The 27,826-nt window shown below is 44.9% G+C and overlaps 1 protein-coding gene across 5 annotated transcripts in view; it reads left to right on the forward strand.

Annotated features, from left to right (window-relative positions):
• GLIS3 (GLIS family zinc finger 3) overlaps window positions 1–27,826 on the forward strand; it is a 680,540-nt gene that overhangs the window by 466,741 nt on the left and 185,973 nt on the right. For all 5 annotated transcript variants that reach the window (XM_030193810.1, XM_030193813.1, XM_030193814.1 and 2 more), the window contains exon 6: window positions 22,397–22,507. In XM_030193810.1, coding sequence (XP_030049670.1) covers window positions 22,397–22,507 — 111 coding nt within the window. The remainder of the gene's footprint in view (window positions 1–22,396; window positions 22,508–27,826) is intronic.

Consider the following 27,826-nt stretch of genomic DNA (forward strand, 5'->3'; position numbering starts at 1 on the left):
GCGCGGAGAAGGAACACAGTCTCTGAAGGGGGCTAGCAAGGACGGCTAGCTGGAAGAGGAACACAGTCTCTAGAGGTGGCTAGCAAGGACGGCTAGCTTAAGAGGACACAGTCTCTGAAGGTGGCTGGCAAGGACGGCTAGCTGAAGAGGACACAGTCTCTGAAGGTGGCTAGTGAGGACGGCTAGCTGAAGAGGACACAGTCTCTGAAGGTGGCTAGCGAGGACGGCTAGCTGAAGAGGACACAGTCTCTGAAGGTGGCTAGCAAGGACGGCTAGCTAGAAGAGGAACACAGTCTCTGAAGGTGGCTAGCGAGGATGGCTAGCTTAAGAGGACACAGTCTCTGAAGGTGGCTGGCAAGGACGGCTAGCTGAAGAGGACACAGTCTCTGAAGGTGGCTAGCGAGGACGGCTAGCTGAAGAGGACACAGTCTCTGAAGGTGGCTAGCGAGGACGGCTAGCTGAAGAGGACACAGTCTCTGAAGGTGGCTACACTTCCGATCCACTGTGTGGGCTTCTGACGAACGAAACGGAAGCACTGGACTCTTCCCGTTTCGTTGTTTAAATCCCCCGCCAGTCCATCCCCTTCCCATCAGCTGGAGCCAATCCCCCCGGCCTAGGCAGGCAAGGGACGCCTGGATTGGCCAGCCTGCCAGGCAGGCGGGGTCTCCTCATCAATGCGCCAATCCGGCGCGAGTAGGCGGGGCTGGCTCGCTGGTCCGCTCCAGCGCAGGGAGACGACGACGCCGGTGCCGCCATCTTGGCCGGCGTATCCCCTTCTCCGAGGCCGGCGCTCGCTCCAGCGGATCGCTGACCTCGGAGCGGCCCGCGGCAGCGCCGGCCCCGTCGGCGGCTCATCTTCGCCGCCCTGGATCCCGCGGCCTCCATCGACCTTCGCTCCCCGCTGCGGGAGCCCAGGTAAGGGCCCGGAACGGGACAGTATCTTCCCCGGATGCCCCCTTTTCCCTGGGCCCGGGTTTGGAAGGATACCGGGCGTGGAAGGCTTTGACCAACTCTGGAGCATGTACATTCGCCGCGGGCTCCCAGGAGTTGTCTTCGGGGCCAAAATTCTTCCAGGACAATAAGTAATATAGCTTTCCTCGCTGTCTTTTTGCATCCAGGACCTCGTCCACTTCAAACTCTGGATCGGGATCTGCTTCTAGATCTTCGGTCTCCTGCCGTTGAGGATGCCATCGAGACCCTCGAAAACTCTTCAATAAGGAAATATGGAAAGCGTTATGCACCCACAGGGTACTAGGTAACCGTAACCGATATGTCACAGCTCCAAGTCGGGATTGGATTGCAAAGGGTCCAATGTACCGAGGTCCCAATCTACGGGAGGGCACCCGAAGCCGGAGGTATTTCGTGCTTAACCATACCTTCTGCCCTGGTTGCAAGACGGGAGCGGTTCTCCGATGCCGATCTGCGAAGACCTTGTATTTGGTGGCTGCCTTTTGCAGTTGTTCTCGGGCCATTTCACAGACTCTTTGCAGATCTGCCAGAGTTACATTGACCATGGGGGTCGGAGATCCAGACGGGAAAGGTGCTGGAAGTCGAGGATGTCGTCCATACACCAAGAAGAATGGAGAGTCTCCCGAGGCCGAGTGGACACTGTGATTATATGCAAACTCGGCCCAAGGAAGTAGGGAGACCCAGTTATCTTGGCGTTTGTTGACAAATGCTCGTAGGAACCCTTTTAACGTTTGGTTCGTCCTCTCGACCATGCCATTGGTTTGGGGATGGTATGCTGATGAGAAATGGGTCTTCACCCCCAATGCTGTACACAAGGCCCTGCAGAAACGCGAGGTGAATTGGGGGCCTCGGTCACTAATAATCCGAAGAGGCAGCCCATGAAGTCGAAAAATGTGTTGAATGAAGAGTTGGGCTAATGCGACCGCCGAAGGAAGTCCCGGCAAGGGAACGAAATGGGCCATTCGGGAAAAACGGTCAATTACCACCCAAATCACCGTATGTCCCCTGGAACTGGGGAGATCGGTGATAAAATCCATGGAAAGCTCCGTCCAGGGACCTGTCGGTACGGACAGTGGTTGTAGCTTCCCCATGGGGGTCCCGATCACCGGTTTGGTCCGGGCGCACACAGGACAGGTGGTGACAAATTGAAGAATGTCCCGCCTCATCTGAGGCCATTGATACTGTCTGGTAATGAGACGCAGAGTCTTTTGATACCCAAAATGTCCCGCCCATCTGGACGAATGCCCCCATTGCATTACCTTCGCTCGTTCAGCGGCCGGCACTAGTTCCTTCGTAGGAGCGACCTCCCCCACGGCCGCGCTGAGGCATGCCGGATCCAACATGGAATGGGTCTCCTTAGTCTCCTCTGTAACCTCAAATGCTCTGGAGAGGGAGTCCGCAGGGGTATTTTGAGCAGCAGCCCGAAAGACCAATTGAAAATGAAATCTGGCGAAAAACAATGACCACCGGGCTTGTCGGGGATTGAGCCGTTGAGCCTCTTGTAGATACAGTAGATTCTTGTGGTCAGTGATCACCGTGAATCGATGTTCCGCTCCCTCCAGCAGATGTCTCCATTCCTGCAGGGCTAATTTCAATGCTAAGAGCTCTCTGTCCCCTACTGTATAATTACATTCCGCCAGGGAGAATCTATGAGAGAAGAAAGAGCAAGGCTGGCGCCGGCCCTTGGAATTCACTTGCGAGAGGACCGCCCCGGCTCCCAACGCAGACGCGTCCACTTCCACAATAAAGGGTTTTTCTGGATCCGGGACTAACAAAATGGATGCTGAGTTGAATGCCTCCTTTACCTGGCGAAAAGCCACCTGCGCCTCGGGCGGCCAGTCCCGGACCTTCGCGTTTTTTCTAGTGAGCGCTGTCAATGGCGCCGTCAGTTGTGAATACTGGGGAATGAACTGGCGATAGTAGTTCGCGAATCCCAAAAAACGTTGCAGTGCTTTCAATCCCAGCGGTTGTGGCCATTCTCAAATCGCCCGGAGTTTGTCCGGCTCCATCTGTAGCCCTCCGGGTAACAGAATGTGTCCCAAAAATGGTAACGACCTCTGATGAAAAGCGCACTTGCTGAGCTTAGCAAACAGGCGGTATTGTCGTAACCGCTGCAGCACTGCGCGAACATGACCCACATGTTCCGCGGGGTTTTGGGAAAACACCAAGATATCGTCCAGATAAACAATTACCGTGGAGTTCAGCAAATCCTCGAGCACAAAATTAATAAGTCGCTGAAACACCGCAGGGGCATTACATAGGCCAAATGGCATCACCCGATACTCGAAATGTCCCTCGTAGGTGTTAAAAGCTGTCTTCCATTCGTCCCCTCGCCGGATTCGCACTAAGTTGTAGGCCCCCCGTAAGTCCAACTTGGTAAACATCTGGGCTCCTTGCAGCCTGTCAAAGAGTTCGGGAATGAGCGGTAGAGGAAAGCGATCCTTTACCGTGATGGCATTTAACCCCTGATAATCAGTACAGGGCCTCAAGGAGCCATCCTTCTTAGTAACAAAAAAGAATCCGGCCCCGGCCGGGGACGTAGAGGGCCGGATGAAGCCTCTTCGCAGATTCTCCCGGATGTACTCCTGCATTGCCTTGGACTCCCCTCGGGACAGGGTATACAGTCGGCCCCGCGGTGGCATGGTATCTGCCATCAAGTTAATGGCACAGTCGAACGACCGATGAGGCGGTAGAACTTCCGCCTCTATTGGACAAAACACATCTGCAAAGTCCCTATAGTCCATGGGCAGGGAGCCCAGCTCTATCCGCGCCCCCCCGGGCATACTAGTAAATGCAGGGCAGCTGCCGGTCCGGCCCTTACAACAGTTCTCCCGACAGGAACTACCCCAAGCTCGGATACTTCCCTCGGTCCAGTCAATAACAGGGCTATGACTCCGTAGCCAGGGCAATCCTAGAACCACTGGATGAATGGTCCGAGATAGTACCAGGAATTGGACTTCTTCCCGGTGATCCTCCCCCACCTGCAATTCCAAAAAGGAGGTGATCTCCGTGACCGGCTGCGGTAATGTAGTTCCCTGGATGGAGGTTATTTGCAGCGCCGGCCGCCGCAGGAGCGTGGGCCAGCCCATCTGTTGTAGCAGTTCGCGCCCTATGAAGTTGCCCCCCCGACCCAGAGTCCACTAGGGCCCGGGTCTGGATCGCGGTCTCGTGCCACCGTAGTATTACTGGCAGTGTGATCAGGGAATCCGGTAGGGGAGCGGAATGCCCCAAGACCCCTCCCCTCAAGGTGCCTTGGGGGAGACGTTTCCCGCCCGGGAGGGACAGGCTCGAATAAAATCTCCGGCCTCACCACAATAGAGGCACAGTCCGTCCCACAATCGTTTTTTCCTGTCGGAAGGAGCCAGCCGTTGACGGCCCATCACCATCGGCTCCTCCCCATTCTCCTTGGAGTCCCGGTTCCCACGGCGAGGAGACGGCCCCTTAGTAGTCCGGGACATTCCCCGTGCCCACTTCTGCCGTTCCGCCCGGGCTCTCGCTCGCTCCTGGAACCGGGTATCTACTCGGATACAGAGCGAAATCAAGGCATCCAATTGGCCTGGGATCTCTCGTCCTGCCAATTCGTCCTTGATTCGTTCTTGTAACCCTTCCATAAAGATGGCCATCAAGGACTCCGGGTTCCAACGGAGCTCCGTGGCTAAAGTCCGGAAACGAATGGCATAATCGGCCACCATCCCCTCACCCTGATGAATTCGCAGCAGTTCCGACGCCACGGAAGATGGTCTCCCAGGAAGGTCGAACACCATACGGAACCGGCGCTGAAATTCATTATAGTCATCCAAGATGGGGTCCTGTTGCTCGTTAAGTGGGGCCACCCAGGCCAGGGCCTTCCCTTCGCATAGGCCCATGATATATCCCACTTTACTTTGGTCCGAAGCAAATGTCTCCGGTTGCATCCGGAAGGCCAAGTTGCACTGATTGAGGAACCCCCGGCAACCTCCGGGGGCCCCATTACATCGTGCCGGCTCAGGGAACCGAGGTCCCGTGCGGAACCCTCCCGAACGGGGAGCCGCTGCGGCCTGGTTCTGTACCTGAAGCATTGAAAGTTGAGAGCATACGTTCTGGAGCGCCCCCGACAGGGCGTTCAGCTGCTCCTGCTGCTGCTGAAGTACCTTGGCCAGGTCCCGTAGATCGGGCTGCGTAGGCAAACTCATGGCTTCCGTTTCCTGTCCTGTTGTGGTTGTTGGTGAGCCCTTAGGTTCCCTGAGGCCTGGTAAGACCTCCGAGGACCGCCGCGCACCCCGAATCTTCACCCGCGGCGACCGCCGTTCACCGAGGGTTGAGCCCCCAGCTGCAGGCGGCCAGCAGGACTGCTGGAACCGCGGGGTGACGGTCGGCCTGGCTGGTAGTCAGCAACTCAGTCTCTAAAGGGCAGCTAGCAAGGATGGCTAGCGCGGAGAAGGAACACAGTCTCTGAAGGGGGCTAGCAAGGACGGCTAGCTGGAAGAGGAACACAGTCTCTAGAGGTGGCTAGCAAGGACGGCTAGCTTAAGAGGACACAGTCTCTGAAGGTGGCTGGCAAGGACGGCTAGCTGAAGAGGACACAGTCTCTGAAGGTGGCTAGCGAGGACGGCTAGCTGAAGAGGACACAGTCTCTGAAGGTGGCTAGCAAGGACGGCTAGCTGGAAGAGGAACACAGTCTCTGAAGGTGGCTAGTGAGGACGGCTAACTTAAGAGGACACAGTCTCTGAAGGTGGCTGGCAAGGACGGCTAGCTGAAGAGGACACAGTCTCTGAAGGTGGCTAGCGAGGACGGCTAGCTGAAGAGGACACAGTCTCTGAAGGTGGCTACACTTCCGATCCACTGTGTGGGCTTCTGACGAACGAAACGGAAGCACTGGACTCTTCCCGTTTCGTTGTTTAAATCCCCCGCCAGTCCATCCCCTTCCCATCAGCTGGAGCCAATCCCCCCGGCCTAGGCAGGCAAGGGACGCCTGGATTGGCCAGCCTGCCAGGCAGGCGGGGTCTCCTCATCAATGCGCCAATCCGGCGTGAGTAGGCGGGGCTGGCTCGCTGGTCCGCTCCAGCGCAGGGAGAAGACGACGCCGGCGCCGCCATCTTGGCCTGCGTATCCCCTTCTCCGAGGCCGGCGCTCGCTCCAGCGGATCGCCGGCCTCGGAGCGGCCCGCGGCAGCGCCGGCCCCATCGGCGGCTCGTCTTCGCCGCCCTGGATCTCGCGACCTCCGTCGACCTTCGCTCCCCGCTGCGGGAGCCCAGGTAAGGGCCCGGAACGGGACACCCGGTTTTCGGCCATAATGGAAACCGAGGACGCCTTTGGTCATGGGAGGAGCCAGCATTCGTAGTGCACTGGTCCTCCTCACATGCCAGGACACCAACCGGACACCCTAGGGGGCACTGCAGTGGACTTCATAAATTGCTCCCAGGTGCATAGCTCCCTTACCTTGGGTGCTGAGCCCCCCCAAACCCCCCTAAAACCCACTCCCCACAACTGTACACCACTACCATAGCCCTTACAGGTTAAGGGGGGCACCTACATGTGGGTTTGTGGTGGGTTTTGAAGGGCTCACATTTACCACCACAAGTGTAACAGGTGGGAGGGGATGGGCCTGGGTCCGCCTGACTGAAGTGCACTGCACCCACTAAAAACTGGTCCAGGGACCTGCATACTGCTATGATGGAGCTCGGTATGACATTTGAGGCTGGCATAGAGGCTGGAAAAAATGTTTTTTAATTTTTTTTAGGGTGGGAGGGGGTTGATGACCACTGGGGGAGTAAGGGGAGGTCATCCCCGATTCTCTCCGGTGGTCATCTGGTCAGTTTGGGTACCTTTTCGAGGCTTGGTCGTGAAAAAAAAGGGACCAAGTAAAGTCGAACAAATGATCATGAGGGACACCCTTCTTTTTTCCATTATCAGCCGAGGACATCCATCTCTTAACCGTGCCCCCGTCCCGCCTTCGGTAGACTGCTGACACGCCCCCGTGAACTTTGGTCTTCCCCGCAACGGAAAGCAGTTGAGGATGCAAAAAATTGGCTTTCGATTATGCCGATTTGGGTGACCTCGGGAGAAGGACGCCCATCTCCCGATTTGTGTCAGAAGATGGGTGTCCTTCCCTTTCGAAAATAAGCTAGATAGCACGCCTAGAGATCCGCACCAAAAACTAGGCAGATTCTATAACACTGTGTGTAACTTAATTGACTTAACAAGCTAATTAGCATTGATAACAGCACTTAAGTAATAGTGAGCACTAATTGGCAATAATTAGAATTTACGTGCACAACTTGGTAAGCATATTTTCTAACGCAGTGCACCAATTTACTATCATGCGCGGGCAAAAAGGGACATGGTTATGGGTGGGGAAATGGACGTTCTGAAATGTACGTGCGTAGTTATAGAATATGGCCCTCTGCGTTTTGGTTGGTATAAATTGAAGCGCACATACTGCGCCAAAATCTAGGTGCAGCTTACAGAATACCATTAGTCGGAAATGTTTTCCACGCAGATTTTTTAGGCGACATATATATAGAATCTCCCCCATTACGCTCCTAGATTTAACATACATTTAGGAGCATAAAGGACACTCTTAAATCTAGGAGCGTAAATTTAGGACCATAACCTATATAGAATAAAGCCCTAAGCACCAATTTTATAAAGGGTCACTTAGCACTAAGCACCTTTATAAAATAACACATAGCGTGGATTCTCATGTTCAGTTTTGAATGTGAGTACTTACACCTGCCCTAACCTGGTGCAAATCCTCACGACCAACTGCCAAAAGTGAGGCATGTAATTTCAGTATTCTATAATACTGCACCTAATTTTTTGGAATGCTCCTGATCCACCTATGCCCCTCCTTGGCCACTGCTTGCTCTGGGATTGGTAGCATGGAATATTACTACTGTTTGGGTTTCTGTCAGGTACTTGTGATCTGGAATGGCCACTGTTGGAAACAGGATACTGGGCTGCTGGACCATTGGTCTGACCCACTATCCTGCTTATAATCGAACGAGAATAACGCCCAAGTTCCGACCTAAATCGGGAGATGGGCGTTCTTCTCACAAAAACAAATAAAGCGGCATAATCGAAAGCCGAACTTTGGACGCTTTCAACTGCACTCCGTCGCGGATGCGGACAAAGTTGACGGGGGAGTGTCGGAGGCGTGGTGAAGGCGGAACTGGGGCGTGGTTATCACCCGAACAGAGATGGGCGCCCTTTGCCGATAATGGATGCGTTTGTAGCTAGAATTTAGGGCACTTTTCCTGGACCCTGTTTTTTGACGAATAAGGCCCCAAAAAGTGCCCTAAATGACCAGATGACCCCCAGAGGGAGTCGGGGATGACCTCCCCTGACTCCCCCAGTGGTCACTAACCCCCTCCCACCACAACAAATGATGTTTCACAACTTTTTACTTTCACCCTCAAATGTCATACCCTCCTCCCAAGCAGCAGTATGCAGGTCCCTGGAACAGTTGTTAGGGGGTGCAGTGGACGTCAGGCAGGTGGACCCAGGCCCATCCCCCCCTACCTGTTACAATTGTGCTGCTTAATGCTACTAGTCGTCCAACCCCCCCAAACCCCCTGTACCCACATGTAGGTGCCCCCCTTCACCGCTTAGGGCTATAGTACTGGTGTAGACTTGTGGGCAGTGGGTTTTGAGGGGGATTTGGGGGGCTCAACACCCAAGGGAAGGGTGCTATGCACCTGGGAGCTCTTTTACCTTTTTTTTTGTTTTTGTAAAAGTGCCCCCTAGGGTGCCCGGTTGGTGTCCTGGCATGTGAGGGGGACCAGTGCACTATGAATCCTGGCCCCTCCCACGAACAAATGCCTTGCATTTATTCGTTTTTGAGCTGGGCGATTTCATTTTCCATTATCGGTGAAAAGCAAAAACGCCCAGCTCACACCTTGGCGAATAAAGCATGGGCGTCTATTTTTTTTAAAAAATACGGTTCACTCCGCCCCTTCACGGACCCGTTCTCGGAGATTAACGCCCATGGAGATAGGCGTTTCTGGTCGATTATGCCCCTCTATGGTTATTCTTATGTTCTTATGAGATGCATTGCATGACAATATAGGTGTCCAGTGTTATAGAAAAGCGCATCGGCAGATCCGCATTTAGTATCTAATTAGTGCCAATTAATAACTAATGAGCTTGCATGCGGATCTGGGATCCGTGTCCAAATTTGGGTGATCTTTATACAGTCCGGAAGTTAATGCCTTCTAAATAGGAGGTGGTAAGTGCCATTGCGATAATTATTTCAGGACAGCCACTGCCATTTTTTAATACAGAAGTGGTGAGGCAGAAATGATTGGTGATCCCTCCTGCTCCGCAAGCTCAGGGGCCTTTTGTTGGATTTCTTTCATGGTGGCAGGGGTGGGGTGTGGGCAGGAAGGAAAAGACAGACAGAGATCCCCTGAATAAAAAGAAAAATTAAATACATGCTTTTTTCTTTCATTATGAAATTGAAAACAAATAACATAGGACATTCTGATGAGATGTCCTATTTTATTTTTGATGAAAGCACATCGTTAAAAGAGCCCTGGTCCGGGCCCCAGCCAAGGACTGATACTGTAGTGATTGAGCTAAGGAAGCTGGGAAAAGGTATAAAATGGTTAAAATATCCCCATGTGGTTATGAATAACAGATTAAGGCACTGGATCCTGGTCTCAGTTCTGATTGAACTTGAAATGCAAAAAAGGAACAGGAAGAAATGATCAATCCCCTAAAATAAATCAAAGGAATTTTGACTATGTGAACATTTCTGTGAACATATAAATTATGTTTCCCATAAGTTTTCTTTTGAATAATTAGAAAAGGTTTGCAGAGTTTTCTAAATTATTTTTTTAAAAGGCAATTTCTAATTATCTTTTATTTCCACTTTTTCTCATTCTTTCTAGTGATAACTCCTTTCTGTACACTGAAACAGTTATGCAAGCACATTTTCTGTCTGTGATAACCAAGGGAAAGTTCATTACATATAAGTGGATTGGGGAGTCAGTGTTACCCTTTATAAGAAAATGCTAGTTGAGTTATAAGATTCCAGTCGCAAAGAACAGAAAATGGAAGAAGATTACGTTAATTCAAGAGATACTAGTAAGACCCCCTAGGGCTTTAATTAGTGTCATTATTAAATCAGCTACACATGGCAGTAAAATTGGTACAGTACTTATAATACATGTCCATTAAGTACACATCTGCAAAATGATTATGTAGGAGGAAGTGAATTACGCCACGGTGAAGGCCAGTAGGGTCAGTTTTTCTGGGGCTCTTTGCTTAAGAGCAACACTCATCGAAGGTCTAAGGAATATTATTATTTCTACCTTCTACTACTATTTCTGTGGAGATTTGTAGCACCTGCCCCTGCTCCATGAAGCTTAAATTCTTGTGAAGACAAATGGACAAGAGAAATTTCTGGAAGCCTCTTGTTGCCATGCAGTATCAGAATGACAAACTGCAGCTTAACAACCTTAAGCAAAGGGGATGGGATTTGGTATACTGCCTTTCTGTGGTTGTAATCAAAGTTGTTTACATATTATATGCAATTATTTATTTTGTACCTGGGGCACTGGAGAGTTAAAAGATTTTCACAGGGTTACAAAGAGCTGTAGTGGGGATTGTACCCAGTTGCTGCTGTTTTCAGACCACTAGTACTAACCATTAGGCTACTTCTCTGCTCCCATGTTAGAGGGATACCCTAGCAATAAGAACAAACAAAGGTCACAGGTCATTCCTTTCATGGATGTGTGCAAACCATAGGGCTACTGGAAGAGGATAGCAAGATAGGTGGCCACCTGAAATGCTGGCCTAGATAGTTGCCAATGTGCCTTGTCAGGAGCTGCCTAACTCAGAATTTAAATGGCATCATTTTATTGTACACAATCCTATAACACCCAGCTCCTATCCATTCTTATTTAAACTCAACCAACAAATGTTTTAGGGAGTAGTGTAATGGATCTATCAGATCTCCATGTCGCCACCATTCAGGCTATATACGTGAGCCAGGCACTTACTTATGGTGGGCATGTATTCATCATTGATCCAATATTTTTTAAATTTTAATTCTTTAATCTTTTAATCTTTAAATTTTACCCTTCAATTTTTTTAAGATTTCATAGTTCAAAGTCCATAATAAAATGTACTTAACTTGCAAGAATCTTCAATTCTTCAATTCTTTTATCTAACTGTCTTTTTTTACAAAGTCGTTTCTTATATCAGAGATGTTCATTAATCCGACATGAACTCATGTTTCGCGCCACTTGCTGTCTCAAGGTACATCTCCTACAGGGTAAAAAATCTGATGTATAACATCAAAAAATATATCAGACTTTCAAAGACACAATCCATAGTTCACCATTACCTCTAAAGAGCTTACGGAACATCCAACATTCACTTCATTTTCAAAATGGCTACAGCGTTTTTCTATTTATATATTCATTAGCACATTTCACTCCAGCTGATTCATGACGTGGACCAATCCCAGAAGCCCAGACTGAAACTCCACCTCCCGAGGAAAAAGCTTTAATTAAATGACTGTCATCCACTCTATTTCATGATTTAAACCCTCAGGAGCAACTGAATTCAATATAAATATCCAACGTTGTTCTTTATAATTAAGGATAGTGGAGGATAATGGGACCAAGTAGTAGACTGTCTTCAGAAAGGACCTTTATTTCTATAATAATCAACAAAAGCCATTCTAAAAAAAAAGATGTCAAAATGTGAAAGTCCAGAGCAGTCTTTAGAGACTTGATCAAGTTTCAGTTAACACATGAAGTATACAAGAATGCATGCATTTTCTCCCAGATTCTAGATATTATGCCCAAAATTGCACACCCAAATTACAAGTTGCATGTACATCTTGAGCAATGAGCTGTTAACAATAATTGGGCACTAAAAAACAAAATTATTATAGTTAATTGGTTCCAATTAGAATTTGCACATACATCTTGCTAAGTGCTATTCTATAAAGATCCGCATACAAATCTTTTAGTGAGCAACTGAAAGGAGCGTGGCCATGGGGGGCATGAGCGGGTCAGGGGCTTTCACTAAAAGGGTGTGCAGTACTATAGAGTCCGGGGATTCACACCTAACCTACATTCCAAGATTTACACCAGGTTTTATTTGGTATAAATCCTTGTGCTCAAACTTGGGTGCAGATCCCGGCACTAAGCGCTATTCTATAAACAGTGTGCAACTCAAGAGTGGCATTTATAAAATAGTGCATCACACAGATCTTTTTCAGCACCCAAATTTTGGTGCCATTTACTGAATCTAGTCATAAGTACATAAATACATAAGTGTTGCCATACTGGGACAGACCAAAGGTCCATCAAGCCCAGCATCCTGTTTCCAACAGTGACCAATCCAGGTTACAAGTACCTGGCAAGATCCCAAAACAGTACAATAGATTTTATACTGCTTATCCTAGAAATAAGCAGTGGATTTTCCCCAAGTCCATTTTAATAATGGCTTATGGACTTTTCTTTTAAGAAGGTATCCAAACCTTTTTTTAAACCCTGCTAAGCTAACTGCTTTTACCACATTCTCTGGCAACGAATTCCAGAGATTACATGTTGAATGAAGAAATATTTTCTCCGATTCGTTTTAAATTTACTACTTTGTAGCTTCATTGCGTGCCCCCTATTTCTAGTATTTTTGGAAAAAGTAAACAAGTGATTCACATCTACCTGTTCCACTCCACTCAGTACTTTATATACCTTTATCATATCTCCCATCCAAGCTGAAGATCCCAAGCCGTTTCAGCCTTTCCTCATAGGGAAGTCGTCCCATCCGCTTTTTATTTTCATTGCCCTTCTCTTTATGTATATACAAACACGTATCGGGATTCTGCCTGGTCTCCAACCAAACTTCTTCCCCAAACACATCTACTGTCAGGTTGAATAAAAGTAGGTGCAAATATTCTCCTTGCCTGCTTTATACACACATAGGTTTAGATTCTAAATATGGCCCCTGAAAATCCGTGCAGAAAAAATTACGCCTATGTATAATCTGTAAAGTGCACTTAAATTTTATAGAATAGACTTAAATTTCTGAGTGGTATGTAGAATATGCTGAGTGGCTCGCCATATGACCAAATTTGGTCACATCCATTTAGGCCACATTCTATTTGGTGTAAATCCCAATGTCTAAATTAGGCGCAGAGCAGGTGTATTCTATAATAATGCACATGGCCACACCACGTGACTTAGAATTTAGGTGCACCATGTTATAGAATACAATTAGCGAGTTGTGCGCATAAATCTTAATGCCAATTAATGCTGATAATTGCTTGTCAACATCCAATTAGCAGCGCCAATTAGCTAGTTCACCAATTAAGTTATTCACATTATTATAGAATATGCTTCAGTTTCCATGCGGATTTTCAGGCACCATATATATACTGCAAGGGATAACCTTGGGGGTAGTTTTATAAAAGCCCTTTTGCATGAGCAAATCAGGGTTTACCTCCACACAAAAAAGTTGATCAAATTTACCCCTAAATGGATAGCAGTGGCAGCGGTCACTGCACTACATGTATATTTAGTGCTCCAGTTGTATATATGCCCATGGATTCTGTATAGGTTGGTCAATTTTGGAAACGGTTCCCAGATCCGTGCATAAACTTAGGTGTCTTTTACTAAGGCACACTTAAACGCTGAGATGCATCCCAGTATTTACCCTGGGATTCTATATATTACAAATTATTATCCTGGGTTTTAATAAAATTTCAACATAGTTAGAGTGGAGGAGTGGCCTAGTGGTTAGAGCACTGGTCTTGCAATCCAGAGGTAGCCAGTTCAAATCCCACTACTGCTCCTTGTGATCTTGGGCAAGTCACTTAACCCTCCATTACCTCAGGTACAAGCTTAGTGTAACCCATATAGGGTTAAATTATTTTACCTGGGATGCCTCTGAGGGTGAGCTCCGGGGTAGGGAACCCAGCGTGGAACAGAGTAAGAAGGGGGAAGTGCTCCGGTGCACTTCTCCGGTGTTTTTTATTTTCTAAATGTGTTGGCGGGCGTGCTGTTGGGTGGCACGCGCTGAGGGGAAGCCACGAGGAGGGAGAGAAGCAGCTGATGGCACGAGCCAGATGCTGGCTTGTGCCAGGGAGTGCAGCAGACGCGTGCAGAAGAAAACTTAAAAATAAACACAGTTAAATGCTAAATGAGGTAAGGAAAATGTATTCAAATATGTGTAAAGTGCTGTATATTGCTGAAAATGTCATAATTTAATGTAAAGTGTATGTTTATAGGGGATTGCAAAGTGTTAGGTTAGTGCAGGGGCTCATGCTGGGCTTGTGCCATATATGACATACTTAAGTTCTAAACGGCTTGTGTGGCAGTTGGGAGGTAAGCTAAAGGCTGTGCAGACCTGTAAAAGTGGTCTCTGCGCAGTTCAGCCAAGAAATACATTTAAATTGAGTTTTGAGAGGTTTGGGTAATCAATTAAAAATATTGGTGTGTGTCTGCAGTGGGAAAACTTAATTTTAAAAGCCACTCGCGTGTTGTCAGGAGGCTTTAGGCAAGTGATTTTGGTTTGGATGGGAAAGCTGTTGCCTGAATCTTAATTTAACTTCATATGTTAGAAGTGTCTTTGATAAATAAAATATTTGGGCGCAGTACCAGTCTGGCTCACTAATAGAAGTGAACTTGTAAGGAACTGGTGTGAGTTTCAAAATACTTCTGTGAGGGGTTATCTGCCTTGTGACAAGGTTTAACTAAATAATCACCCCAGTAATTGTGAGCTTCATCAATTTAAGGAAGAGGGGAAAAAAAGTCTCATGATTATAATACCCCTGTCTCTGAAAGAGCGGTGACCTGCTGCAGAGAAAGAAAAAAAAAAAAATCAACACATAGGATTTAATAATCCTAGTGCTTATATTAAATTGTGATACATTTTTGGGGATTTATTGGTTTGGGAGGGTTTAGATAGGGATGTTCAATCATATTTTATTTTACCTGGGAACAGCTAGATAGGGAAAGGAATAATTATAATGAGCCACTGCATATTAATATGAGTGGACTGGATAGAAAAGGTTTAAGGTTTTTCTTATTAAGTTGGTTACAGCTTAGAGTAGTAGGTCCTTCGGAGGAGTTCCAGTTCCTGCCTGCAGTATACCCGCTATCATCTTGAAAAGAAAAACAGCACGGTACCGGTACCCAACAATAAAAGAGAGAGAGATTCATACAAAAGTGCTGGAGAGGAGTATCCTTTAATATATCAGCCAGAATCAACCAGGCCCTGTTTAAAAACATTGACTTATAATACTTACCTTATTTTTCCTTGAAGAAGTTCCTGCAAAAGAAAACACAAAACAAAGAATCAGCTCTTACAGTTGTTGAGAATTTAAGAAATACTGTACTGTTGTGTTATATATATTAGAGAAGAAAATTTTGTTAGATTAGTAAAATATACTTATCTAATTTGTCTTTGCGATTTGGTGATATGAGCCATGATATACCTATAAGAAGAAAAGGGAGAAAAAACACAAACTATACTTACCTGCTTGATGGATGAGGGACCTGAAAAAGAAATAATAATAAAGAATCAATTCTTATAGAAGAGGGGAATGTTTAGACAAAACTTTAAGATTAAATGCATATTTAGTTAATGAATTTTGCTAAGATCAAATTATACTTATCTGATAAAACGTAGGAGAAGTTGATCTGTTGGATTGTTGATGTACTAAAAAAAAAAAAATATTGAATTTGTTAAACGGATCTGAACTTTACACATACCCATCATATAAATAAAAATAATAAGTTATTGAATTATCAATGTAAATGTCATTTGTTTTCCTGAGTTACATTAAAATATATAACCAATTTAGTTTTATTTCCTCTTCCCATTTTAGAAATGGGGAGACGGGGTTAGTTTTAATGTCTGTACTTTAACCCTGTCCGATACATGATATTTTGCCCGAGGTATGCTAAGGGTATTGTAGGGTGAAGTATCGTGCCCAGGGTGAGGTCACAGTTACATTAGATTGGGAGCTCTCCTGGGACAGAGAAATATCCAGTGTACCTGAATGTAACTCACCTTGAGCTGTTACTGAAAAAGGTGAGAACAAAATCTAAATAAATAAGTATTTCTACATATTTGATAACTATAAAAATGTATGTCAAACTCACATTCTTTATTGAAAATGCAATCTTACAAATCACAAATTTGCTTTAAAATCTATACATATATGGTACTGTGACCTCTATATTTTCCCCTAAAATTCACTCTTCATTGTTAACCAGCATTACTCAGGCTAAGTACATATTTTCACAATTACTACTTGTACGACTGGATATCCTTTAAACCATTCTCCTACTGCATAATATATAATCACATATTTTTGTTTTGTTTTTGTAATCATATACACTATACAATGTTTGGGTGCAGACCGGCTAGAATACACGTAACTACTACAAAAGCACAGCATAGCACGCAACGCTGATTAGAAGCACCTACTGAAAAGATAAGTAGTGGTGCTTAAGTAAAGTATGTAGATGCACAAAAATTTTCATGAGACTAATTTAACCAGCAGGAATGTTAGAACATCATTAGGTTTTTTAGGCCAAAGATAAAGGCAGGGTCTGTTGACCCGTATTAGCTTCAACAGATTAATCTCAGATCTGGAAGCTCTTTGAGGCCATTTTTCCTGCTGTACTATACCCTGCACTAGATGCCATTTGTAATCATATATACATGTGATTTTCCATTCCTTGTAATATATTACTTTATGTTCTATCATATCCTATCCTTAAACTATGTATTTTTTCTGTGAATAAAGTTATTAATCCTAGCAGAATATCTATTATAAAGAAGTCTTTTCTCAACCATATGTAATCAGATATACCATCCGCTTTTCTGAATGGAATAGTAGAAAGAACAGTTGTTCTGCTGGCTTGTAATGAAAATCTCCTCCAAAGTCATATGAGTTCTTTTTAAATATAGTAAAATCTTTCTTGATTATCAAGACAAAACGCTCTACGTTGCAGAAACTCTTGCTCACCAAAACAATATTGTCTGCACAACTGAAGCTAAAGCCAAAGGGATTCTATTTATGGCGTGGGGAAGCACGTGAATAGATTTGTGCATGCACCTAATCTACGCCCGCATCTCAATTGTTTAAAGAGCCACTTAGTCATGATAATTGGCGGATAACAACCAAATATCAAAACTAATTGGCCATAACTGGAATTTTCATGCATGCTTTTCTAGGCGTCTTTAGTAAAGCGGTGCACATAGATTCCAATGTCTGCAGCCAAAAAGGGGGTGGAGTCATGGGCAGAGTGTGGGCGTGCCAGGCATATCAATCAAATCTACACACACCATTATAGAATTTGGGTCTATGCACCTAGATTTAGATGCAACCATTTACACCAGCTTTTCACTGGCGTAAATGGACACGCCTACATTTAGGCGCATCCACCCAGCCTCAGTATGTTCTATATATCGCGTCTGAATTTAGGCGCGTCTTATAGAATATGCCTAGGTGCTTCTATCAGACGTGCCTAGATTCTAGGTGCCATATAGAGAATCTAGATCTCAGCGCCAGCTGATTTTTAGCGCAAGTTAAAAATGCTAGTGCACCTTAGAAAAAGACCCCTTTAGTAATCAATTAGGTGCTAACAACCAATTATTGGAGTTAACACATACTTAATTGGCAGTAATTAATTTGTACAGCACTGCGTAACCCTAGTAGCGCTCTAGAAATGTTAAGTAGTAGTAGTAGTAATTAGGAGTTACATGCGCATCTGCCCTGTGCCCTATTCTATAACATGTATGTTTAAATTTTATGGCTGCAACTCCAAAGGGGATTTGACCATACAAAGGTGGGGGATGGGGGCGTTCCCAGGATTTAGGTGCAGTGTTATAGAATAATGTCATGTATGTGCCTAACTGCCATTAGTTGGATGTCAACATTTACACCAACTTTTGGCAGGCACAAATGCTCGTCCCCAATGTCAGGCGTGAGATGCATAAGTTAGTATTCTGTAAAGGTTGTTCCATGCAGAGCGCCCTTTTCTGAATGCTAGCATAGCACAGATCATGCAGGCGCATAACTTTGGACTCCATTTACTGAATTCTCCCCCATAGTAGCAGTGAACATTCTTATCAATTTAAATACCTAGGTCGGCATTTACATTTATATGATGATCTTTGCCACTTAAAATTGTTCTCTGTAGTGTTTCTAGACTTCACTGTGGGTCAGATGTGCTAAAGGATACTCTCAGCACAGGTACTCTTGAGTACAATGCATGCTTGAGCACACCCAGTACTGAGCAAACGCTTTCAATGAGTCCCTGGAAGGATCATTTGTGTTGCATTTTGCACTATCCAGTCATTTTGAAAAGTTGGGTCCTATGCTGTGCTGAACAACCCCCCCCCCCCCCCCCCACACACACACACACACACACATACACTGTCTTCAGATTTCCTTATACTAATACTACTACTACTACTACTACTTAACATTTCTAAAGCGCTACTAGGGTTACGCAGCGCTGTACAATTTAACATGGAAGGACAGTCCCTGCTAGAAGAGCTTACAATCTAAAAAATGGGTTCAAAGAGAACAAAATAGTTCATTTGGAGAAAAAAATCTCTTGATCACCCTCTCCCATCCCTTGATGAACAGAGCAGTACTCCTGGGCCTTTCCCTCCCCAGGATAGTCAAGACTCAACTAAGGATCCCCCCAACATCCAAGTAGTCACCCGCTGCTGACAGGAAGAAAGGCTCTTTACAAGACAAATCTTTGGACTAAACACCTTATTGTGTATTTTTGTAATTTTGAACTTCAAAAAGTAGCTTCATTTGATTATGTGCCGTTTAAAAGAAAATCATTAGCCAAGAAGAGCCACAATGAGAGCCAGGTGGGTTCTGAGTCACAGGATGAATGTAGTTTAAATGATTCTACTAGAAAATTCCAGAATCTAATCGCCATGTTGCACTTTCAGAATTCAGTATTTAAATACCTATCTTGGGATTTTTTTGTTTCCTGTCCTTCTTTGTTGCTTCTGAACTAATCTTTTCTCTCACTTCTTTCTGTCTCTGCAGCAGGTCTTTTCTTTACCTCTAAATCGTGCATTTGGACTTTCTGATGCTTGTTAACAAGATTCACTAAAGAACATGACCTTGCTAGTTTCTAAGTCAAAGATTTATCTGGGTTGACATTATTGTAAGTACATGAGGGATGCATATATTGGTAACAATGAAAAATAACAACTACATTGTATATAGTTTCATGACATATATGGGTAAGACCATTCTTTCTTTTTAAAAAAAATGCTTTTTTTTTAAATTTATTTTTACCTGCTCTAAAACTCATAGACATTCAAGATTAAATTTTTAATGCTGTTGTACATCTATATCCAAGTAAATTATCAAAAACGTACGCCTATGTTTACTAAGGTGCACTATAAGTGCGTTAGCGTGGTTAATGCACATTAATGGTTAATGTGCATTAAATGCTAATGCACCCATAGAAATGTATAGGTGCATTAGCGTTTAACGCACCTTAACTTTAAAGGCGTGTTAAAAACGCTAACGCACCTTAGTAAACATACCCCTTAATTGAGGTTTACATATGCAAAAATAAGGAATTGCACATAGAAGTCAGCTGTATGCATTTAAATAGATTTTCAGCTGCCTAAAATTGCCTGTTGAATTTCAGAACATGCATAAAGTTGACTGCATACAAATAAAGCATTTGGGGGGAAGGAGGAATGTTATGAATTTATACACAAATTAAAATTATTGTATAACATTAGGCCTTGTTATGCAACAGGTAAAGTTACATGAGTACGTTTAGCACATAAGTCAATATTCAAATACAATGTATGCAGGTATCATGTTTGAAAGTCAGACGTTTTGTGCATGCTTGTAATTGTGCATGTGACTTTGCAGTTAGGTTCACTTCTGAAAATTTACCCTACTATGTCAGATGAATAAATGGAGTGAATTGTCTTAATATCTAGATGCTAGATGTCCAAGGGAACTATTTACAAAGTAGTTCGTGTATCAAGTATTAAAAATTATATTTAGCTGTGATGCTCATGTGACCATTATGAATAACATTCAAAGATTTAGGAGTGCACGAGGAAACTATTCATGAACTATATTTCCAACTGATCATCATGGGTCCCTCACCCCAGATCTTTAAAGGAACAGTTAGCCCTGTGTGATGTACTCTTCCACACACATACAGATGCAACCTCCCCCACCAGCACTATACACCACCCCAAAGCAGACTCCCCCCATGCCCCATACCTCCCTTCAAAAACTGCCAATATTTGGTTCTAAACCTCTTACCCATGTAAATCTGAATCAGTCCCCCTCCCCTTGTGCTTAACTCTCCCCTTCCAAGTTTATAGTTATAGTTTGTTGAGATGAGATTTGAACTAGGCGGTGTACATTAATGCAAAACAATGCAAGAGAAAATAGAAAGGAACTACAATGATTGACAGGAAAATATACCAGTCACAGCCAATAGAGCACTCATACCAATCAATAGTGAACAATCATAGCAAGAGAAGAAAACAAGGGAGAGAGGGCTAGTAGGGGTCAATATGAGCAGGGGAAGGAAGGAGTAGAAGGGGGGAAGGGGAGTACTATGGAGAATAGCTGCAGACCAGATCAGGTTTAAGCTAAGGGGGGACTGAAGACCTGTTTAAAAAAAGGCAGATCTTTAATTTGGTTTTGAAGCTCTTCAAAGAGGAGTCAGTACGGATATAAAGAGGAAGTGAGTTCCAAAGGGATGGAGCTACAAAGAAAAATGCGTGATGTCTGGTGAATTCTAACTGGGCGAATTTGGGAGCAGGGAGAATCAAATGACAATCATTAACAAAATGGAGGAGGCGAGCTGGTGTTTATGGAATGGTGAGCAAAGAAAGATAGTCTGGAAAACCAAAAGCCTTGAATGTGAGGGTGAGACGTTTGAAGATGATATGTTGTTTGATAGGTAACCAATGGATTTTCTGTAACAGAGGAGAAACATGATTGCGGTATCAAGCGTGACATAGTAAGTGAATAGAGGTGTTCTGAATAGACTGCAGCCCTTCTTCCCCCCCCCCCCCCCCCAACACACTTAGTACATTTCTTTGCATCTCAATTCAAGCAAAAGCAAGTTCTAGTTGTTCCAATGTTCCCTTTTGCACCATATGTGTTTTGTATCAGTGAGAGGTGAAGGGAATGTAGGTGGTGGTGATAGTGGGGTAATTACCTCCTTGAAGATTAAAGACCGAGGAGGTCTTTTACAAAGCGGCAGTAAACTCAATGCGGGCTTACCACTCGCTAAAACGTAAGTACTGCTGGGCTACCACAACAGCCTGATGGTAGTTCCCACCCCCTGGTCACCATTTCCAACACTACAAAAATATTTTTATTTTTGCAGCACCGGTGTGAACCTAGTGGTGATCCATTCTACCAATCCCAAGGCAAGCAGTGGCTTCCACATGTCTGTCTCAATAGCAGACTATGGACTTTTCCCTCCAGGAACCTGTCCAAACTTTTTTTAAACCCAAATACGCTAACTGCTGTTACTACATCCGTGTAACTTCCTTGAGTGTTCCCTAGTCTTTGTACTTCTGGAATGAGTAAAAAATAGATTCACATCTATTCATTCTACACCACTCAGGATTTTGTAGACCTCAATCATATCTCCCCTCATCCATCTTTTTCTAAGCTGGTTTTAACATAACAAAATTGATAACTACATCTCATTGAGATACAATAACTAGGCCTGATCCCACTGCAAAGTTTCGGGTGAAAATTTGTTATGTTGCTAGTTTGCATGTGCAGCAAACTTTTGCCAGAAACAGGCTATTAATCCCCAGGAAATCCCACGGTTTAGTGCGTTGGCCCCAGGGATGTGCAATTTGGGATATCTGCAAATGTGTGCTAGATTTCTAACAACCGTCAGCTTTTAGGTTTCTGTCTTCCATGTAACATTTTGAAATTTTATTCACCATGTTTAGTAAATAGTTATAGAACACATGCAGCATTGAGCATCGTACAAGTCAAACATTCCTTTGATATTGTCCCGTAACTCCCTAGTATCACAACCAATGGAAAAGTTTGCAGGAGCAGACTGGTCACAAGTTTCTTTTAGTATTATGTGTTTTTCTTCTATCTTTTTAGCCATATGGAGTGTAGTGTTGGATATCGCTCTGTAATCTGGAAGTAGTTATCACTAATGCTTTTAGACTGTTGACTTCTTGTGTGTAATCTGATACTTGTGCTTCTTTTTTTTTTTTGAAATATTATTTTAAGCACTGTTCTCTCATGCATGTCTTTTTTTTTCTCCTGCAACCATCAATAAAGATATTTGGGGGAAATAATCATACCAGTCAGGTCAAAAATTAGTGAATGCCATGAAAATCACAAAGCTTAAAACTGAATTTTCTTTCTGACCACCTAAGTTGTTAACCAAAATTGCTTCTGTTGATCTTTCTTGTTTAGAAACCTTATGCGTGTCAGATTCCAGGATGCGCCAAACGCTACACTGATCCAAGCTCCTTGAGAAAGCATGTGAAGGCACATTCTTCTAAAGACCAGCAAGCCAGGAAAAAGGTAACTTGCCAGCAGCTACTGGGAGAGAAATCTTTGGTAATGCTCATACTAAAATATTTGGTTCCTAGGCTGGCACATTGGCTTAATGCTAATACTGCGCACTGCTTGATGGAGAGCTCTGGGGTTAGTTCCAGGCTGTGGTCTTCCACTCCTCTGGTTAGCTGGACCTGGGATGCCATAGGGTCATACTCAGCTTTCGGTGGAGACACATGAAAGGCAATTCTACAAGGGGAAAATTCTATAAATTGCTCTCAAAAATGGGCACCAGAAAAGATCAGCATTAAGGGGTCCTTTTACTAAGCAGCAGTAGGGCTAACGTGCAGGTAGCATGCATCGTAGGCACTTGCTCTGTGGGTACTGTGGGTGTTTGAGCATCCCCAATATTTTTCCCTGTAAGTTATAGATCTGGGGCAGCAATAAGCTCTATACTGGAGCTACAGGAAGAACACACAGCAGCGAGAGGGGTGCTATCCAGTCTTTTGCATTGAGTGTCACATGTATGATTATCTCCCAGTTGGTGAGATGTCATATGTGTGTGCCCGATGCAAAGAGCTCCTAGCTCTCAGAACATAGGAGCCAACTTTTCAAAATAATTGGGGGGTGCTGAAAATTTTTTTTTTACAGGTGGTGCATTTCCCCCCTCTCCCCCTCCCCCTCCCCCTCCCCCTCCTCCTCCTCCTCCTCCCCTCCCCCTTCCCCCTTCCTCCCCCCTCCCCTCCCCCTCCACCCCTCCCCCCACCTCATTATTCAGTATCTGTTTGTGAAACAGCAGTAATAAAAAATGCAAGTGCATTTGTATAATAACCATTGCATTCCATAAAACAAAAAAGAGCAAGTTCCTACATTTTTGCTATACAAAAAATTCCACATTTCAGAGTGAAGCAATATTACTTTAAATAAAGCTATAAACAACAAGTGCTTTTTGGCCTGAAAACAAACCTTGACCCGACAGCTGCGCAGAGGAGAGGGAATTAGAGAAAAGTTTCCTTCTTCAGCTTTTTAACGTTGTCTGGCGGCTGACTGGCTGGCTCTGTTTTGGTGTGGGCTGGCTTCCTTCCCTGTACCTCTCTGGCTCACTGTCTGCCATTTTTCAGTGTTCCAGGCTGCCGGCAGCGTCAACACGGTAGGCACACACTACCTTTGATAGCTCTGGAAACTCTCCCTCTGTTGCAGCATCCCGCCTATGCAGGACAGGAAACTATAACAGAGGGAAAGCTTCCGGGCCGCCGAAGGCAGTGTGCTTACTGCACTGACGCTGAGTCACTGACAGCATGGCAGCACGGATACATTGCAGGAAAGCGGAGTGCGGACAGCAGGGCATGGAGTTGGGATGGTGCAGGGAGTGGGAGGGACAGGCACTTTATGCCCACGCGCCACTGCCTCAATTATTGGGGGTGTTTGAGCACCCACAGCACCCATGGAGTCGGCACCTATGTCTCAGAGAACGTGTCCGATCGCTTGAGGCTAGAGTAGCAGACTTGGTGGAGCTGAGGGAGACAGAGATGTACATAGAGGAGACCTAGAGGGATGTTGTAGAGAAGTCCCACCTCCAGTCTGGTAGCCCCTGTGCTAGTGCTACCTTGGAGGAGGGAACTCTCCTAGAAGGAGAGCATCACCCTGGTGAAGTAGGAATTACTCCTGTAGCCAGGACCTGCCCACCAGGGGATGTACTATCCTCTCGCACCGAGGATATGTCTCTAAGTGCTGACCAGGAGGGAAAGGTTAGGACAGCTGTTGTAGTTGGCGATTCAATTATTAGGCATATAGATAGCTGGGTGGCTGGTGGACGTGAGGATCGCCTGGTGACTTGCCTGCCTGGTGCGAAGGTGGCGGAACTCACGCGTCACCTAGATAGGATTTTAGATAGTGCTGGGGAGGAGCCAGCTGTCTTGGTACATGTGGGTACCAATAGGAAAATGTGGGAGAGAGGTTCTGGAAGCCAAATTTAGGCTCTTAGGTAGAAAGCTCAAATCCAGAACCTCTAGGGTAGCATTTTCCGAAGTGCTACCTGTTCCACGTGCAGGGCCCAAGAGACAGACAGAGCTCCGGAGTCTCATTGCGTGGATGAGATGATGGTGCAGGGAGGAGGGTTTTAGATTTGTTAGGAACTGGGCAACATTCTGGGGAAGAGGGAGCCTATTCCGACAGGATGGGCTGCACCTTAACCAGGGTGGGACCAGGCTGCTGGCATCGGCATTTAAAAAGGAGATAGAGCAGCTTTTAAACTAGAAACGGGGGGAAGGCCGACAGTCGCTCAAAAGCGCATGGTTCGGGATAAGGTATCTTTCAAAGATATCACCAAAACAGGGAAGATAGGGTATCCTGATAGTGAGGTTGCAAAAGAGACTGTAGTAGACCAGGTGTCCTTAAATAAAAATCAGACAAAACATTGCAAATTAATATTGTCAAGTACTAAGCATCATGTAAATAGGAACAACAAACATACTTTGAAATGTCTATATGCAAATGCCAGGAGCCTAAGAAATAAGATGGAAGAGTTAGAATATATTGCACTAAATGAAAAATTAGATATAATAGACATCTCTGAGACCTGGTGGAAGGAGGATAACCAATGGGACACTGTCATACAGGGGTACAAATTATACCGTAGTGATAGGGTGGATCGAATTGGTGGAGGGGTAGCATTGTATATTAATGAGAGCCTTGAATCAAATAGATTGAAAATTCTGCAAGAAACAAAACACTTCTTGGAATCACTGTGGATTGAAATTCCATCTGTAAAGGAGAAAAGGATAGTGATAGGAGTATACTACCGTCCGCCTGGCCAGGATGAACAGACGGATACAGAAATGTTAAAGGAAATTAGGGACACAAACAAACTGGGCAACACAATAATAATGGATGATTTCAATTACCCCGATATTGACTGGGTAAATGTAACATGGGGGCACGCTAGGGAGGTAAAATTCCTTGATGAAATCAAGGACAGCTTTATGGAGCAGCTGGTAAAGGAGCCAACAAGAGAAGGAAAAATTCTAGACCTAGTCCTTAGTGGAGCGCATGATCTGGTGCGGGAGGTAATGATGCTGGGGCCGCTTGATAACAGTGATCATAATATGATCGGATTTGATATTAGCTTTGAAGTAAGTATACATAGGAAATCAAATACGTTGGCGTTTAACTTTAAAAAAGGAGACTAATAAAATGAGAAGAACGGTGAAATAAAATCTTAGAGGAGCAACTGTGAGGGTCACAAATTTACATCAGGCATGGATGCTGTTCAAAAACATCATCCTGGAAGCCCAGGCCAAATATATTCCGTGTATTAAAAAAGGAAGACGGAAGACCAAACGACAGCCAGCGTGGCTATAAAGTGAGTTGAAGGAAGCTATTAGAGCTAAAAAAAATCCTTCAGAAAATGGAAGAAGGAACCGACTGAAAATAATAAGAAACAGCATAAGGAATGTCAAGTCAAATGCAAAGCGCTGATAAGGAAGGCTAAGAGGGACTTCGAAAAAAAGATTGCGTTGGATGCAAAAACACATAGTAAAAACTTTTTTAGGTATATTAAAAGCAGGAAGCCGGCAAAAGAATCGGTTGGACTGCTAGATGACCGAGGAGTAAAAGGGGCGATCAGGGAAGACAAAGCTGTAGCAGAGAGATTAAATGAATTCTTTGCTTCGGTCTTCACCGAGGAAGATTTGGGTGGGATACAGGTGCCGGAAATGGTATTCGAAGCTGACGAGTCAGAGAAACTTCATGAATTCCCTGTAAACCTGGAGGATGTAATGGGGCAGTTCTACAAACTGAGGAGTAGCAAATCTCCTGGACTGGATGGTATTCATCCCAGAGTACTGATAGAACTCAAAAATGAGCTTGCGGAGCTATTGTTAGTAATATGTAATTTATCATTAAAATCGAGCGTGGTACCGGAAGATTGGAGGGTGGCCAATGTAACGCCGATTTTTAAAAAAGGTTCCAGAGGAGATCCGGGAAATTATAGACCGGAGAGTCTGACGTCGGTGCCTGGCATAATGGTAGAGACTATTATTAAGAACAAAATTACAGAGCATATTCAAAAGCATGGATTAATAAGTCAAAGTGGAGGAGTGGCCTAGTGGTTAGAGCACCGATCTTGCAATCCAGCGGTGGCTGGTTCAAATCCCGCTGCTGCTCCTTGTGGTCTTGGGCAAGTCACTTAACCCTCCATTGCCTCAGGTACACACTTAGATTGTGAGCCCTCCTGGGGCAGAGAAATATCAGTGTACCTGAATGTAGCTTACCTTGAGCTACTACTGAAAAAGGTCTGAGCAAAATCTAAATAAATAAACATGGATTTAGTGAAGGGAAATCTTGCCTCACCAATCTACTACATTTCTTTGAAGGGGTGATCAAACATGTGGATAAAGGTGAGCCGGTTGATATTGTGTATCTGGATTTTCAGAAGGCGTTTGACAAAGTACCTCATGAAAGATTTCAGAAGAAATTGGAGAATCATGGGATAGGAGGTAGTGTTCTATTGTGGATTAAAAACTGGTTAAAAGATAGAAAACAGAGAGTAGGGTTAAATGGTCAGTATTCTTAATGGAGAAGTTAGTGTGGTTCCTCATGGCTCTGTGCTGGGACCGCTGCTTTTTAACATATTTATAAATGACCTAGAGATGGAAGTAACTAGTGAGGTAATTAAATTTGTTGATGACACAAAGTTATTCAAAGTCATTAAATCGCAGGAGGATTATGAAAAATTATAAGAGGACCTTACGAGACTGGGAGACTGGGCGTCTAAATGGCAGATGACGTTTAATGTGAGCAAGTGCAAAGTGTTGCATGTGGGAAAGAGGAACCCGAATTATAGCTACGTCATGCAAAGTTCCACGTTAGCAGTCACCGACCAAGAAAGGGATTACTACTACTACTACTACTATTTAGCATTTCTATAGCGCTACAAGGCATACGCAGCGCTGCACAAACATAGAAGAAAGACAGTCCCTGCTCAAAGAGCTTACAATCTAATAGACAAAAAATAAATAAAGTAAGCAAATCAAATCAATTAATGTGAACGGGAAGGAAGAGAGGAGGGTAGGTGGAGGCGAGTGGTTACAAGTGGTTACGAGTCAAAAGCAATGTTAAAGAGGTGGGCTTTCAGTCTAGATTTAAAGGTGGCCAAGGATGGGGCAAGACGTAGGGGCTCAGGAAGTTTATTCCAGGCGTAGGGTGCAGCGAGACAGAAGGCGCGAAGTCTGGAGTTGGCAGTAGTGGAGAAGGGAACAGATAAGAAGGATTTATCCATGGAGCGGAGTGCACGGGAAGAGGTGTAGGGAAGGACGAGTGTGGAGAGATACTGAGGAGCAGCAGAGT

The sequence above is a fragment of the Microcaecilia unicolor genome, chromosome 2, assembly GCF_901765095.1.
Source record: "Microcaecilia unicolor chromosome 2, aMicUni1.1, whole genome shotgun sequence".
In the NCBI taxonomy this organism is placed as follows: domain Eukaryota; kingdom Metazoa; phylum Chordata; class Amphibia; order Gymnophiona; family Siphonopidae; genus Microcaecilia; species Microcaecilia unicolor.